The sequence below is a fragment of the Phytophthora parasitica genome (assembly GCF_000247585.1).
Source record: "Phytophthora parasitica INRA-310 unplaced genomic scaffold supercont2.54, whole genome shotgun sequence".
Taxonomy (NCBI): domain Eukaryota; phylum Oomycota; class Peronosporomycetes; order Peronosporales; family Peronosporaceae; genus Phytophthora; species Phytophthora nicotianae.
Window position 1 is genome coordinate 199,542 of NW_008649040.1, and position 16,820 is coordinate 216,361.

At 49.2% G+C, this 16,820-nt stretch overlaps 7 protein-coding genes across 7 annotated transcripts; 5 read left to right on the forward strand and 2 right to left on the reverse strand.

Moving 5' to 3' along the window:
- Positions 1-1,293: 1,293 nt before the first annotated feature.
- Positions 1,294-1,927, forward strand: PPTG_23853 (hypothetical protein; the record flags this gene model as incomplete). The annotated part of the gene is made up of 2 exons (XM_008913576.1): positions 1,294-1,532; positions 1,576-1,927. The coding sequence occupies 2 exons, from the start codon at positions 1,294-1,296 to the stop codon at positions 1,925-1,927; spliced, it is 591 nt and encodes a 196-aa protein (XP_008911824.1).
- A 5,759-nt stretch (positions 1,928-7,686) lies between these two features.
- On the forward strand, positions 7,687-9,309 carry PPTG_15824 (hypothetical protein; the record flags this gene model as incomplete). Its single annotated transcript, XM_008913577.1, has 1 exon — positions 7,687-9,309. One exon carries the CDS (start codon positions 7,687-7,689, stop codon positions 9,307-9,309), a length of 1,623 nt encoding a protein of 540 aa, XP_008911825.1.
- Positions 9,310-9,674: 365 nt separating this feature from the next.
- On the forward strand, positions 9,675-10,526 carry PPTG_15825 (hypothetical protein). Its single transcript, XM_008913578.1, has one exon. The coding sequence runs from the start codon at positions 9,724-9,726 to the stop codon at positions 10,417-10,419; it is 696 nt and encodes a 231-aa protein (XP_008911826.1). The 5' UTR covers positions 9,675-9,723; the 3' UTR covers positions 10,420-10,526.
- A 90-nt stretch (positions 10,527-10,616) lies between these two features.
- Positions 10,617-12,209, reverse strand: PPTG_15826 (hypothetical protein; the record flags this gene model as incomplete). The annotated part of the gene is made up of 1 exon (XM_008913579.1): positions 10,617-12,209. One exon carries the CDS (start codon positions 12,207-12,209, stop codon positions 10,647-10,649), a length of 1,563 nt encoding a protein of 520 aa, XP_008911827.1. The 3' UTR covers positions 10,617-10,646.
- Positions 12,210-12,253: 44 nt separating this feature from the next.
- On the forward strand, positions 12,254-12,987 carry PPTG_23854 (hypothetical protein; the record flags this gene model as incomplete). Its single annotated transcript, XM_008913580.1, has 3 exons — positions 12,254-12,378; positions 12,490-12,550; positions 12,976-12,987. 3 exons carry the CDS (start codon positions 12,254-12,256, stop codon positions 12,985-12,987), a joined length of 198 nt encoding a protein of 65 aa, XP_008911828.1.
- Positions 12,988-13,484: 497 nt separating this feature from the next.
- PPTG_15827 (hypothetical protein) lies at positions 13,485-15,074 on the forward strand (the record flags this gene model as incomplete). The annotated part of the gene is made up of 1 exon (XM_008913581.1): positions 13,485-15,074. One exon carries the CDS (start codon positions 13,485-13,487, stop codon positions 15,072-15,074), a length of 1,590 nt encoding a protein of 529 aa, XP_008911829.1.
- Positions 15,075-15,150: 76 nt separating this feature from the next.
- On the reverse strand, positions 15,151-16,722 carry PPTG_15828 (hypothetical protein; the record flags this gene model as incomplete). Its single annotated transcript, XM_008913582.1, has 1 exon — positions 15,151-16,722. One exon carries the CDS (start codon positions 16,720-16,722, stop codon positions 15,151-15,153), a length of 1,572 nt encoding a protein of 523 aa, XP_008911830.1.
- Between the last annotated feature and the right edge of the window lie 98 nt (positions 16,723-16,820).

Below are 16,820 nucleotides of genomic sequence, written 5' to 3' on the forward strand. Positions count from 1 at the left end.
TAAACCGAAACGGCTCATCGAGATCTAGGTGAGCTCGCATTGTGTTAGCGTTGAAAAACCAAACAATAAAAACAATTCTAGAATTATTTTGTTGAACAGCGCGGTAGACTCGCGAGAGGAGATAGTGCGTACACGTAATGGGGACATGAGCACAGCGGCAGAGGGAATAACGACCGTTTGGCTGCTCTGGTAGGGCTTTGACCAGTTCCAGCCAATGGTTGCTGCACTATGAAAAAGCAAGACCGACCGGTAACAAATTGACAACAACTATACACTAGATCTGCTGTGTTGTTCAAGCGGCGACAATCCAGGAACTCTCGCTGTCGGTCACGTTTACAGTGTTAAATTGCTTCTTACTCACGTCCTGGGTCTTCATGAATGAACGAGGGGGGGGGGGGGGGGATTCTTGGGTGAAATCGATCGATCAGATTCGGAGAAACAGGCCCAAAGCGTATCTGTTACACTATAACGTCGTAGCGATTTATAATCTGTGACCAAGTAATTTAGGCGGCTTGGAAGTGGCGGCTTGTAGGCGATTGTGGTTAATTTCAAGTAAAGCACAATGACTTCCAAGCAAACAAGTTTTGACTGAGACTTCAGACTAAAGTGGCTGGATTTGAGTCCGTGTCGTATACACAGATTCAGAATAACTTCTACCTTCTACAGCCCTTTATAAAAGCGATCGTCAACAGTATTCTATGCGAGTTGACCGTCTAATAGGCAGTCTATAGTATTGTTTGCGAGCTCTTGATATTTTGATCATATAGCTCTACTCAGTTACGGGCTCACCACGGATAACCGTAAGATTAAAGCCACGCTTCTTTCAGCACAGTGAACGCATCCACAGGTGTGTTCTTGATAATCCCATTATTTCATTATACCGCTGTATTAGGCGGGCACAAGCTGGATCTGTGTGTGTCCGACGGTAGGAGCATGCTTTCACATCGCGGTTACAAACATGCAGATTTTTCTGTTGAGATTACGTGTTTGATTGTACTCAGCTAAAACGTGTACACTCTCTACAGTTGACTGTAAAGGCTAGGGGTCGATGCTGGATAAGCGATGTTGGATTTCAGCGTGCACAAGCCGAACAAGCATCTCAAGATGGTGACTGTAGTGTCGTAGTTCAGGAGGCTGTTAGTCCAGACAAACCAACGCCTTGGTTGGTCACGGTTTTCCCTCATCGCAGAGTGCTTTCTAACCAACACAATTCAATCTACCTTGAAAGCAACAATAGGTTATATGCCCAAGCTTTCTCTGTGCTCAAAGTGCTACCCTTGAGGTGGCGCGGTCATGATGAAATGGAACTCCGAGAAAGACTTCGACGGGACCAACTACACGGCATGGAAGACGCGCGTGCGAGCCGTAATGGAGGCGAACGATCTCTGGGACATCGCAACGCTACGTGAACGTCCGCCACGCAGTGGCTCAAGGCATGACGAAGACAAGTTTTGGCACCGAGAACGTAAAGCCAAAGCTTTCTTGCTGGAAACGCTGACCGACGATCTTGTAGTCAGTGTTGGTGCTAAGCGGTACGCCTACCAAGTGCTAGAGTACTTAGAGCAAACGTATGAGGCCAAAACCTGGGGGAAATCTAGTGGCAATGCGTGAGAAATTCATTTCGCTGAAGTACGAAGACGGACAAGAAATGACGACGCACCTCAACAACCTAAAGACTCTAGCCGAAAAACTCGCCCGCCAAGGAAAACCCGTGGATGACCAAGAGCGAGTGTGCCAACTCTTGACAAGTCTACCCGAGTCATGGTCCCACTTCAAAAGTGTATACTTTACACAGGACCGCCCACTGCCACAAGGAACAATGGAAGGCAACGTCATGGCCGAATTCTCGAGACGCCAAGCCCAAACGGCTCCAGTAGCTGTTCAAGAAACGGCCGTCCCCGCTGTTTTGAAAATGAGGACTACATGATGGCAGAGGCCTTACTTGCCAGAGCAACCTCAATTCGAGACGCACGCAGTCCCATCGATCGACGCCATACCCACCGCGGTCGAGTAATGGGCAAGCATGCTTCTATTGTGGCAAAGGGGGGCACCAGAAACAAGTCTGTCGGCTCCGCCTTCGCCACCTCCAAGAACGTGGTGTTCCCGATGAACAGCAAGCTTCCACCGGGCAAGTAGCCGTAGCTGTAGCGCCTGTAAGCCCCGCCGACAATGCTGCCGAGCTGACAGAGCAACTCTCTCCGGCACTCGAAGGAGAAGTATGGGGTCTTGCGGCAGTCGCAGGGTATGCAGCGAAAGCATGCGCTGACAGTGATTTTGTTCCTTGGGTGATCGACTCGGGGTGTACCCAACACATGACATCCGACAAGTCACTCTTTGAGAAGTTTGAAGCGGCCTCTGGACGAAAGGTTCGCGTGGCAACGGCCACAATGACTCCTGTCGAAGGAGTTGGTACGATACTGCTCACGGTGCAAATGAACGACGGCCATAACGAACGGGTCAGACTTCACAAAGTCCTCTACGTGCCAGCGCTTGAAATGAACTTACTCTCTGTGTACCAAGCGGCTCAAGGAGGGGCAAAATTTGACTTTCATACGCAACCTGGCTCCGTGACAATGTCACTTGACCATCGCCATGTTACATGTCGCGCTACTAATAAGCTGTACGTCCTGCATTCGGCTCGACCACCAGCAGCAGCTCTCGCCGTAAGACCGGAGCTGACGCTTGACATCCTACATCAACGGTTCGGGCATACTAGCAAGCAGATTCTCCGCAAGATGGCGTCATCTAAAATGGCCAGTGGCATGGAGTTCAAACCGGAGCCGGAGAATTCCCCGTGTGACGCCTGCGAGTTGGGTACGAAGCGCCGTGCGACGTTCAAATTGAAGCCCCGAGCTGACCTGGATGGCTGCAATAACGTTGTTCACAGCGACATCGCTGGACCTGTCGAAGTGCCATCAATCAAGCTCGAGCGATATGTGTTACTTTTTGTCGACGGATATTCGCGATACTGCACTGTGGGGCTGCTGGGCAAGCGGTCGGAGATGTTCCAGTGCTTCCTGGAATACAAGGCGTCAGTAGAGACGAAGCACAATCGATCGCTTCGACGCTTTGTCAGCGACAACGGTGGTGAGTATCTAGATGGTGCATTCGTCAAGTGCTGTCGTGACCATGGGATTCAACGCGATACAACAATCGCGTACACACCGGAGCAAAACGGGATGGCTTAAGTTCGCTTTCGCATTCTCTTCAACAAAGTCCGGACGATTTTGATCTCCAGTGGATCACCAAAGCAGCTGTGGGGAGAAGCAGTTCTGGCAATGGTCTACACATACAATCGGACTCTCGCCTCCGGCATTGACATGACTCCATACGAGCGATGGCACGGTCATCCTCCCGATGTCAGCAACCTTCGGACTTTTGGCTCTCTCGCATACGTCTACGTGGCATCCAAGACAAACGCACAGGGGCGAGCCGGTGCCAAGAGGCAAAAGCTTGATGCCAAAGCTGTTCGAGGCGTGTTTGTAGGCTACGCCGCCAACCAAAAGGGTTGGAAGATTCTCGATTGCAACCAAGGTGCCATTATATCGTCCATTCATGTAACCTTTGACGAAAGCTGTTCTGCTGCAGCTCGCGATCTCAAGCACCAGGAGTTCCGCAAGTTGGCTTCGCGGCACTCCATGGATTTTGAGTATTACTCTCGGACCGCGACATCTGAAGTTGATCTGCTTTTCTACAGCCAACGCCCCACCGAAGAGAAGCCTTCCGCCAATGACGTAGTGCTACTCGAAGATTTCGTTGCTGGCTTTGACATGGCCTCGGTCAATATTTCGACGACATGGTCGCAACTCTGTGCGTATGCATCGTCATCAGCTCCATGGCTTCGAACGTTGGTCGGACCACAAGCGCTTACCAGTGAATCGGTTCATCCAATCATCCGAGCCGTTCGCAAGCAAAAACAAGCTGAGCTCCTCGTGGCGCTCGAAAATCTGAAGTGCAAGGAGTCGCTTTGTACTGTTGTTACTCAAGGTATGGGTCTAGACCCTGCAACCTACCGTGAAGCAATGGCACGACCTGATGCGGCAAGATGGAGAGAAGCCACTGATGCAGAAATAGCGTCGCTCCTAAAGAACAAGACGTGGACACTAGTGAAACTTCCAACAGGCAAGCGAGCTCTAGCTTGCAAGTGGGTGTTCAAACGAAAGTTCAACAGTGACGGGACTCTCGAGCGAAATAAAGCTCGCTTAGTTGTCATCGGGTGCCAGCAAATTAAGTTCATCGACTTCGACGACGTCTTCGCGCCTGTGGTGCGCTTGGAATCATTCAGAGTGCTGCTTGCAATTGTGTGCATTGAAGACTTGGAGTGTGAGCAAATGGACATTGAGACCGCTTTCCTGAACGGTGTGCTTGAAGAAGAAGTGTACATGCAACTCCCACAAGGGCTAAAGGTCCCCGGTCAAGAAGGTCTGGTGTGCCGCCTGCTAAAAAGCCTATATGGCCTCAAGCAGGCACCACGCGCATGGCACAAGGCGTTAGTTCAGTATCTCACCACTGCTGGATTTGAAGCTCTGCAGTGTGAAGCCTGCATTTTTGTTCGGAGCACAGGCAGCAAGACGCAGATCGTAGCCATCTATGTGGACAACTTGATGCTGATCGCTAAGACTCGGGGTAAAGTTGCTGAAATGAAGGCCGGCATCCAAAAAACATTTCGTGCGAAGGACATGGGCCCCGTCAGCTACATTGTGGGGATCAAAGTAGTCCGTGACAGGGGTACAACGAAAGCTGTGGATCAATCAGCAGCTAAGCGCAGACAACATCGTGAACCGGTTCAACATGCAACACGCGTTTGCTACTAAAGTACCATCGATTCCAGGGAAGAAGCTGCGGAAAGTTAACGGCGCTGATGCAACCGGTGATGTCATGAGTGACATGGCAACGAAACCCTTTCGACAAGCTGTTGGAAGTCTAATGTATCTGATGATCGGGTCGAGGCCTGAGCTTGCCTTCTCCATTCAGGATGTGGGCCGATTTCTCAATGCTTACGCTAAACCACACTGGGAAGCTGTCAAACAGATCATCAAGTATGTCAAAGGAACTACAGCTCACGGTTTGGAGTTCAGTGGGTCCGACATCAGCTTATTCCGATTCTGACTACGCTGCTGACGAAGATGAGCGAAAGTCTGTATCGGGATATGTTACCTTCATTGGTAATTGTGCAGTTACTTGGAGCAGCAGAAAGCAACGCATTGTCGCCCAGTCAACAGCGGAGGCTGAATACATCGCGCTCGCCCACTGTACACGCGAAGTTCTCTTCATTCGGCAATTGCTGTCTGAACTTGGATATGAGCATGTGGTGAAGCGCCAGTTGGCTTTCACGAATAAGAAAACTGATTGATGGGAAATGACCCGATCCAGCCCTGAGACTCATGGTCGACGACGGTGCGTCAGTGATTACGTCATCATCGGTGAGGATTACGCAATCATCGGAGTGGATCGACATGGTGCAATCAATTGGGTACACGATCGACCGACAAGGACACGATCCACTGATGACACATCATCTGATTTGTACCCACGGCTAGTACCACGCGACCAGGCTACAGAGGGGATAGAAAGGACGTCATAGGATGGGCAGAAGGTATTGGACCGATAGGACTTAAAGGAATAACAGAGTGGAATTTGCCTTATCAACAACAAGTGCCTTCGGTTCAAGAACAAGAACTGTAGCGGGAAGTACATTGGCCCATACAGTTACCAAGTCATTCTACCAAGGACACGCGTCAGTCGCCAAAGTTTGCAGCTTGGCCGGTCGATCGTCTCCACTCTCGCCCCCAACTCCCCCGCTATAGGAAGCGGTCAAGCCTCGCAAGTAAAGGAACAAGGAACCCCCCCGTAAAGGAACAAGCACACCCCAAGTCGATCAAGATCGACAACCTACCTGGCGCGTAGCCTGAAGTATATCCACGCTACGCCAAAACCCCAAACCATCCCGCGTCCCGCCAAGACGAGACCAACCTACGGCCAAGCCTCTCATCGAGTCCACCAGAGGAGTGTAGCCAGCCCGCCGACGGGTACACAAGGTGAGCCCTCAGCAACCCCACGGTTATCGGAGTACCCCCTCCGTCAGTCGGCAGTCCAGGGCACTGTGTGTCTGAGTGGATCGCAACGCGATTTTGCGAATCCCACTCCACCACAAGCAGGAGGAGACACCGATATTTGAAGACAACCAGGCATGCATCGCTATAGCAAAAAATCCTACCCAGCACTCGCGAACCAAACATATCGACGTGCGGTATCATTTTATTCGAGAGCATGTCCGAGCAAAGCATATTGCTCTCAAGTACGTGATGTCAAAGAAAAACGTTGCTGATACCTTCACGAAGGGACTGGCCAAGGACCAGTTCGAGCTGCTGCGTGGTAAGCTTGGAGTGATCGAGGTTAATGCGGTTGCGGGGGAGCAAGCTGTCGATGGAGATCGAGAAGGTCAAGCAGCATCACTCGGTAAGAACGCCAAGTAGAGCTTGGAAGTGCTGCGAACAATCTTCTCGCAGGAGTGCTGATGGTTAGCTTGCTGGACAGCGAACGGGATCCCGCTTGTTTGCGAATGGCAAACTCGCTGGAATGCGAATGGAATCCCGCTGGAGAGCGAATGGTAATCTTGCAGGAGTGCTTATGGAGTCGATAAAGCCTAACGATGTTTGTTCTACTAGCAGCGAAACTGACGAAGACGTGAGTGCTCGCTGCGGGGGAGTGTTGGATTTCAGCGTGCACAAGCCGAACAAGCATCTCAAGATGGTGACTGTAGTGTCGTAGTTCAGGAGGCTGTTAGTCCAGACCAACCAACGCCTTGGTTGGTCACGGTTTTCCCTCACCGCAGAATGCTTTCTAACCAACACAATTCAATCTACCTTGAAAGCAACAATAAGCCAGACAGGGCAACAACATCGCCAATGACCTGATGCTGCATCGGGTTGTTCTGTACTAGATTCGGAGCTGAAGTAGGCGCCAAGCCTCAAATTACTACTACTACTAGTAATTTACATAGGTTTGGACTATCCAATCCGTGACTAATCCGTTCAACCTAGTCGTTATGTAAACTGCTGGGACCGCTTGATCCAGTGTTTCTTAGCCTATCTTCTTTAATAAAACCTTTTACATTCATCCGATAAGATTTGATGCTACTTCCTTCAGACGCGATCACACCGGATGTCGAAGGTAGTATTCCTCAAAGAAATATGCACTTCAAACAGTTAATACTGGTAAAAAGCGAATACCAGGCTGGTCTGATTTTAGGTCTAAATAAACTATCCGGACTATAATTATGTCATATCTGAATGCGACCAAGAAAAAAATCTTCCCAAAGCAAGCCAACAATGCTTGTGATCCCGTAATCGCACAAGATAAGCGGAAACATATCGACGTTATGCATGAAAGAGAGACTGCGCGACGCGAAGAAAACAGTAAAACTCTCTTATCAACCAAATAATTTTCTTTTTAGCTTTTTGTCTTGCGAAAATCTCTGTACGACCAGTATGGGGGTGGTGATTGCGACTCTGTTGATCCGCAATTTCAAAGCGTAAACGCGTGGCAAGGCACATCATTGTTCCCTTTCACAGGGATTGCAAAAACAGTCAGAATGATCACCATGCTAATCTCTCTACAGACGATAGGTTCAGTCTTAAATCGATAAAACACCCGAGACAGTCGACAACCCGACAAATACGCGCGATGCGGGCTTCCACGCCGTTAGTCGTTATGACTGCTTTCGCGATTTCAACCCTTGCGGTAGCCGCCACACCTCTCGGTGCCTCGGCAAAACTAGGCGAGCAAGATTGGACGAAGACCGCGTTATCAACAGTACCGTCGCTACGGCTGCATGTTACACTCGATGACGAAAACGTGAAGATACATGGGCATTCCGTCATTGACGTATTCGCGAACCCAATCGTCTCCAGCGACAACACCAGCATCCACTACGACGGCTTTAGCACCTTTAGCCAAGACGATACCGAATATACTTACGTGTTCGAGAACGGCACATCCTACATGTTAGAGAGCCCCGTTAATGGCAACGCTTCCTCAACGTTGCACTGTCTACCATCGATCATTCCATTCGAGCATATACTTCCAGCACTCAACAACGCCACATCGATTCCAAGCGCATCTGTCGGAGGGGAGACCATCGAGTGCCCAGACGGATCATTGTTCCGGACGACATTTAGCGGAGTGGATTTCGTGTTATGCGCATCAAGTACATCCGGATTCATGGCGTTTGGGCTCGATATGACGATGGCAGTGGAATACTTGTCGACTCCAATTCGTCATACTCTGCCAGCATTGAGTAATGACATTTCGACGTGCCCAGTAGTGGCATTCCCTACGCCGGTGACACCAACTGCCATCGCGCTACTTACAGGTACATCTCTTCCGACTTCTCCATCCAGAAACCTGAAGGCAGCAGCACCCGCAGTGATTGAGGCGGAGTCTTGCGAGTGCAAGTCTACTCCTCGGCCGTGTATTTTCTTGCACGGTCTGGGAAATCCGAATGAAAAAGCAGAATTACAAGATACACCCAAGTTGACGAAGGAGAAGTTCGGAGATATTGGTGATCATGCCCCATGCTGTACGACGGTCAAGTACGCGGTCATCAACACTGTTGATGTCGGGTGGAGGAATGACACGCTGCAGCAAAAGTTCTGCGATTTCTCACTTTCCATGAGCGAAACGAGTGACTTGGCAACACGTACAATATCCGACACTATCGTTGTGACGCACTCGATGGGTGGCCTAGTACTGGCGAGCGCACTCGCCAATGGGAAGTGTAAACTTGCAGATAGCACGTCGTGGGTGAGCATGAGTGCTCCGATGAAGGGGAGTATGGCTGGAGACTTTCTTCAAGATATTTGTGACGGAAAGTTCACGAAAACTGTGACTGGGTTGATGGATTTACTTGGCCAGTGCCCTATCACCATTGCTAAACAGTCGATTTATTACCAGAACGGCAAGTACAGCACCCCAGAACTCAACGCGGCATACACCGCAGCACAAGAAGCCTACCGCAGCAACGTCGATGCAGCACTGTGTAGCAAAAGCTACCTCGGTGTCTTGTCAAAGTTCTCTCCTTCATGTTTGGTAGGAGGAACCGTGATCCCACACAAGTCAGATGAGAACGATGCCCTCGTGGAGTTTCAGAGCTGCTTGGGTGGCCTCGACCCTGACTTGTTCGGTGGCAGCTATCGTGATCGATTTTACGCGGCCAAATTGGATCATGCTGACACGGCGTTTCTGACCCACGATAGTTTTTTCAGAGACTCTCAGAAACCATTCAAATGGTTTGAGTGTTTACTGTAAGCAGATACTAATCAAAACTCACGGCCTCGCGCCGTACTGCTCAATGATAAGCATTTCCTTGTGACATGTGCTAGTTTTTAGGACTGTTATGAACGGTAAATTTGCCGAAGTTTGTTGCAGCACCGCAGCGATATCAGCGACGGCGGCATGCGTGAGTATTGGTGCTCCGAGTTACTTGTTTTCATCTAAGTTCTACTAACACAATAATCTTAAACGGTTCTTACCCGTCAATCCTTCTATTAATAGTGGTGAAAATACTTGAAAATCACCATCTCAAAATAATTTGTTTTAAACGAAACTAAATATTATTTTAAAAACAAATCCTGAAGATGTATTGATATAGGTTAGCAAAAACATTGATTTAGAAACGGTTGTTAGAAACAGTTAAATCGACATTTGCTGCACACCTTGCCGATGCTGCTCCAGCTCGCCATCCTCGCCTTCCTGGCGTCTCCCTCAGCCGCGACGACACCTAGCGATGTTGTCCACGTGATCAACCTACATCCAGAGTCCCCACTCTCGTCACAGAGCGTTCAGTACGGCGTCCCCCAGCTCTTCCGTGTCACGGAGCTACAACCCGCCACAGTCTACGACATCAAAGTGTCGTATCCAGCCACGCAGCCATCAATCTTCGCGCTGCAGATAGAGCGGGTACTGCTGCCGTTGCCTGTAGCTGGCACCGACAACTTCGACGCTAACAACGCAAATATTGCATCAAATATCAAGAAAAATACGCCGATGCCCCCTCGTCGAAGAATTTTAAATACAGCCAAGCTTCGCCTGCATCCGGCGGAAATGGAGACGCACGAGTCGGTGCGGTATCGTCTGGAGCCATCCGGGACAGCAACTGAAGTGGAATTTTCACTTCTGGCCGAAGTTGAAGGCGTGCAACGTCCAGATTCCACGTTAGAAATGAAGGTATGTGTGTTCGATATTGTGGTGGAAGAGATGCTGTTCGAAGCTTTCCCGAAAGATACGTTGGTGCTGATCGGATGGCTGCTGATGCTACTATTTGCAAGCTGGAAATGGGCACTGCCATATTTGGAGAAGAAGATCGCTCTTGGGTTTGAAGAGGATAGAGTCGGATTAGAGGATTCAAAGGAGTCGTAGTTGAATCCCGTAAGGTACTACGTACATGTAGTGCAGACTGTAATCAACAAGGAACGGAAAATCGAAGAGTTTCTTATTTCCTAAACAAGCGTATTAAAGTCCCTTGTATTTCTTTTTTTTTAAAAGAAATTAATATCAGCGAAAGAAGACATCATTGTACTGCAGTAGTAAAATAATTTCAAACGATTTTTTTTATTATGGAAACCATGCACGTTCTACTAAACCTTCTATAGCGCTAGACATTCAAACCACTTGTGTGGCTTCTGTGAGTCTTTAAGGATACCCTCGCCCGTCAGAAATGCCGTATCTGCATGGTTCAGCTGTGGTCTGTAGAACCGATCCAAGTAGTGATTGCCAAAGAGGTTCTCGTCGAGGCCGCCCAAGCAGCTCTGAAACTCTACAAGGCCATCATTCTTCTTGGACTTGTGCGGGACTGCAGTGCCAGCGAGAATGCACGGAGCTTGGTAGGTTGACAGAAGTCCAAGGAAGCTATCGCTGCACATTGCTGCTGCAACGTTTTTACGATAGGCTTCCTGAGCGGCCACGTACGCAGCATCAATGGACGGAGAAGTGTGCTTTCCGCCCTGGTAGGTAGTAGACTTGCGGGACTTTGGCATGGGACACTGTCCCACTATCTCGAATAATCCCGCAGCAATGTTGTTGTTCTCGTCGTCACAGATGTCCATGAGATAATCCGAAGCCATACTGCCCGTCATCGGGGGACTCAGCGCCACCCACGACGTTGTTTTACTGAAGCTGCACTTGCCCTTAGCGAGAGCGTGAGCCATCACGAGTCCACCCATCGAGTGTGTCACGATAATTGTATTGTCGATAACCCCAGCAGCGACGTCACTGGTACTACTCATCGAGAGGGAATGATCACAGAACGTTTGCTGAAGAGTGTCGTTTCTCCAACCAGCGTCGTTGGTATTCATCACGGCATACTTAATCTCGGAACAGCAAGGAGCGTGGCCGTGTATGTCTCCGAATTTCTTCTTAGTAAGTTTCGGAGTGTCTTGCAACTCCGCCACGTCGTTGGGGTTACCCAAACCATGTAGGAAGATGCATGGACGAGGCGTGGTCAGACACGTATCACACTCCGTCGCTGCCATTGCCATGTGAGACTCTTCCCTTAGCTTTCTGGAAGTACTGGACGGGATCTTGCTGCCAGTAGCCAAAGCGAGAGCTGTAGGCGTCAGTGACGTGGCCTCTTGAACAACTTCACACGACGTAGATTCATCCGTCAACTCTGGCTTCGAGACGCTAACGGGGCCGTCGAGATACTCGACAGTAATGTCCAAATCGCTACTGTACGCCGTGAAACCAGCCTCACCCGACGCACAAATAGCGTAGTGGGATCCCGCAAATGTCGTTTTGAATAGCTTCCCACTCTCACAGTCAACAGATTTGCCACCGATGGAGGCACTGGGAATGGATGTGGCCATGTTGAGAGCAGGTAGAATCTCGTCGAACGGCAGCGTGTTGGACGGGAGACATTGAACTGTTTCAACGTCCGAGGCGTCCGTCGTAGTCAGATAGGCAGATCCGTCTACGAGAGTGTACGTGAACTCGGAGTCGTCGTCATTGAACGTCGCGTAGCTGTTGTAGAGCACACTGGCGCCGTTGTCCGCCACAACGGGCGTGGCGTAAATATCGAACTCGGAGTGTCCGTGGAGATTCATGCTCTTGCGCTTGAAGATGACATGGAGTTTTACGGATGGAACATCGTTCAGCGATGCCGCGTGCGCGAGACTTAACAGAGCAATGGAGGAGGCGACTATGACTCTCATTGTCACTCAGAAGGAGTTGATGCCCGACCAGGGAAAACGCTACAATGAACGTTATCGAATTGGGACGCAAAATCGATGGCAACGATGTATACGGTCGCGAAACCAGTTTTACATGTACAGAGCGCACATCACTGGCCGCTGTTGTTGGATCAGCAAAAGCTTTGAATGGGTGAAAGACTTTTCTGGAACTTGATCCATCTGGGTGGAGTGAGCACCGACGCTCGGATGTGTTGGACTGAACGTTGTTTTGACTTACAGTTTTAGATTGCCTTTTTTTCAGATCAGTTCTCACAGGTTCTGAAATCAGCAAATCAATCGATCGAATTGGAAGTCCAACATTGGTCTGACATCCATTCTGAAAACGGACAACCTCTTTGTTTCTCTTCTGTTATCGAAAGTTTTTGTTGATGTGCGACGGCAGAAGCGGTGCATATCGATTTTGTGTAGTGTGGCAGTTCTATAATTGCGAGTTTAAGCTCATTATTTATTGTTGCAGCTGGAGTTCTGCGGAAAACTCAATATTTATTTGTTATACGTTTACTTTGGATAAATTGTATTTGTTAACATACAAATTTTGCTTGAAAATATTTTTAATCTCAAGAGCAAACTTTCTTTTACATTTACCACAATGTACCTATTGAATCACTAACCAAAGAGAATCAAGACAACAGTCATTACGTGCGTTTTACAATTGTTTCGTTTATTAAACTTACGATTTTAGTTAATTATATGACAACTTAAATGTATATTATACGTTTTTTCTTAGAATATCAAGTAGTTTTTAGAAATTTTAGAAACAACATAGAAAATCCGTTTTTAAGGTCCTTCTCATTTCCTTCAGGACCGAAAATTACAGGCAAGAATAAAACTATTCGTACTACGTGTACAAATAATAGAGAACACAATCAGAATCAAAAGCTAACACGACCATTGGACATTCTCCAACCAAGACCTGACAAGCTACCGCCCAGTGGCGGCGTGGCCTTCATCGCGACATCTTCACATGTTCACACCGTTCGAGTCCATATGTTGCAAAGTATCAGTGCAAGATTTCCTGTAATGCTTTGCTTCCCCAGTCTTTGCAGGAAAAGTTGCAGTTGTGCACCAATCAAAGTGAATTCATGCGGCAAATCGCTTTAACTTCAGCAGCCTGGAATCAGGGAATTTCCTCAGGTCTGGACATCAAACAGGAAACGTGGCTTCATATTTTCGGGCCCTAAAAGCAGTCTCGACAGCAGACTTGGTTTCATCCCACGAACTCCATACGCCGGCAATATGAGCGGGTTCGTGCGAGCCGTCGGTGCTGCTGTTTTCTCTTTATCCGTCTTTACAGCATCCGCAGCTGGTCATGACTCTCGCCACCTCAAGACGTCACTGTCCGACCTGCCGTCGTTGAAACTTCATGTCACGCTCCAGCGGAAGTCCTTGGAGCTTCATGGAGCCTCCGAATTCAACGTCTTCGCCAACCCCGTCGTGTCGGATGACGGTCTACGAGTGCGTTACGATGGCTTTGCAACTTTCGTCGAGGGCCACTCACGGTTCACGTACTCGCTAGTGGACGGTGCTCCGTATTTAATGGCAAACGACAGCTCATCGAATGTCCCCAGCGTTGACTGTATCCCTCCCAGTACTCTACCGTTCGACGCAATTCTCCCTGCGTTAAACGACGCGACGCCTATTCCGAGTGCGTCAATAGGTGGCGTCCCTATCGAGTGCGAGAGTGGGAATTTGTTCAAAACTTCGTTCGCTGGGATCCACTATGCAATCTGTTCATCGGACGACTCTGGCTTCACTGCGATAGCCAGTGATGTGACTATCGACGTGGATTATCTCGACGAACCCGTTGCTATTCCAGACGTAAAGCTGGAAGACGGTTCGTCGTGCGATGTCTTAGCAGAACCCGTCGAAGTGACCCCACTAGCGCTCGCATTATTAAGCGGAGACGAATTACCCGTCAGCGATCGAAGAAAACTCAAAGAGGAGTCGCACATGGCTATACAATCTTCGACTTGTTCGTGTAAATCGACTCCTCGTCCGTGTATCTTTTACCACGGTCTCGGTAACGAGAAGGATGAGCCGGGTGTGCAGGACTCTTCTCGTCATTTCGGCTGGGATATCATCAAGGACCACGCTCCCTGCTGTACCACCATCAAATATGCTGCACTGAACACAGTCGACTTCGCCTGGACTGATGCTTCACTGCAAGAAAAAGTATGTGATCGTGCGCTCTCCATGTCAGCAAGCTCTGATTCGGGCTCGAAAAAAATTAAAGACACGATCGTCGTGACCCACTCGATGGGCGGACTTATGTTCGCTGGCGCGCTCGTCAACAAGAAGTGTAGTCTCGACAAAAGCTCGACCTGGATCGGTCTGAGTCCGCCTATGACGGGTAGTATGTCGTCCGATTATCTCATGGACTTCTGCAACGGAGAGGTTCGTAACCTCATGACGGACTTGTTGTTCGACGGAAGATGTCCCGTACCTCGGTCCACAGCGTCTGTGGCCTATGAGAACGAGAAATACAGCAGCCAGGAGAAAGATGACGCGTACGACGCGGCTCAAAAAGTGTACCGCAAGCACGTCTATGCTGCAATGTGCAGTAGTTCTTCGGTTGGAAATATCTCCAAGTACCAAGCCAAGTACATGGTAGGAGGTCGAGTCATCCCGCACAAGTCATTAAAGAACGACGGACTCGTCGAGTTCCACAGTTGTGCGGGAGGGATCTCGCCCTCTAAATTCGGGAAAACGCCCTACGATCGGTTCTATAGATGCGAGCTCAACCACGCAGACACGGCGTTCAAGACGGGAGATGGCATCTTCAAGACAACTGTACGCCCTGTGACGTGGTTCGAATGTCTGCTGTAAAGTTGACAGCTTCGAAATAATAGCTAACATGTTGGGAATTTATAAAACAATTTAGCTGCGTTTTCACCACAACTGTCTACAACAAACATTCAAACCATTTCGCTGGTTTCTGAGAATCCTTGAGCCACCCGTCGCTAGTCAGGAAGACCGTGTCTGCGTGATTTAACTCCGGTTTGTAGAACGTATCCTTGTAACTTTTGCCGAACTTGGAGATATCCAGACCTTTAGAACAACTCTGAAACTCCACAAGAGCATCGTTCTGAGGTGACTTGTGTGGAATAACACTAGCAGCCAGGAGCATCATTGACTGGTACATGGAGAAAACGCCTTTCGGGTTGTCACTACACATTGCAGCGTCAACGTTCTCCCGGTAAGCTTTCTGAGCTTTGAGGTACGCTGCGTTGAGCTTCTTGGACGCGTATTTTCCGTTCTGGTACATGATCGATTGTCGAGCTTTCGGCATGGGGCATTGGCCCAATATATCCAATAGATCAGTGGCGATTTTGCTGATCTCATCGTTACAAAAGTCTTGGAAATAGTCGGAAGCCATACTGCCCGTCATAGGAGAACTTAAAGCCACCCACGTAGAGCCTTCGCCGAAACTGCATTTGTCCGTAGCTATGGCCATCGACATGACAAGTCCAGCCATCGAATGCGTGATAATTACGGTGTCCGTAATTTTACCTGCTTTCGCGAGACTGATGTCACTAAATCGCAGAGCTCGGTCGCAGAATTTTTCTTGCAAAGTGTCGTTGGTCCACCTGGTGTCCATGGTGTTCAAGACGGCGTACTTTACGGTAGAGCAGCAGGGTGCATGTCTATTCATGTTACCCATTCGACCACCTGCGTGTTTAGGAGTGTTCTGCAGCTCCTCCATTTCGTTCGAGTTGCCAATACCATGGAAGAAAATGCACGGACGAGGCGTAGACTTGCATTTACATGACGAAGCTTCCATCACCATGTGCTCTGCAGTCTTGAGATGTCTCGTGGTGCTTGCTGGTATGAGACTTCCAGTTATTAGCGCTAACGCAGTCGGAGTCACAGATGTAGGTGTAGCGACGGCATCGCACTTAGCTTCTCTATTTGTCGGAATTGTGACAGGGTTCTCCAAATACTCGACGTCGATCGTGAAGTCACTACTGAATGCCGTGAAGCCGGACTCACCTGACGCGCAGATAGCGAAGTGGACCCCAGCAAACGTTGTTTTAAAAAGGTTTCCGCTTGAGCACTCGACCGCTTCGTCGCCGATAGAGGCGCTCGGAATAGGTGTCGCGTCGTTCAGTGCAGGCAGGATTGAGTGGAACGGTAGAGTACTTGATGGGATACATTGGATGTTTTGCTTGTCATCGTTCGTCAATAAGTAGCCGACACCATCGGTGTACGAGTATGTGAAGGTGTTGCCTTCCTCCTTGAAAGTCGCATAACCATCATACAACACACGTAATCCGTTAGCGGACACCACCGGATTGGCAAAGACGTCGAATTCAGACTGTCCGTGAATGTGCAACGATGCGCGCTTGGAAGTGACGTGGAGTCTTACGGAAGGTGCGTCACTTAGCGAGGCTTGATTAAGAGCGGTTACGGACACCGTAATTAGAGCAAAGAGTGCTGCGATGGCATTCAGTTTTGGTCGTATGGGCCCCGTCATACCTCAAGTTCCTACAGCAGCGGATTCAAGAATGGAGTCAACTTTCCCTATCGTTCTTCGCAAGAGAGGTTCACTCTATGCAATTCATTGCGGCAATT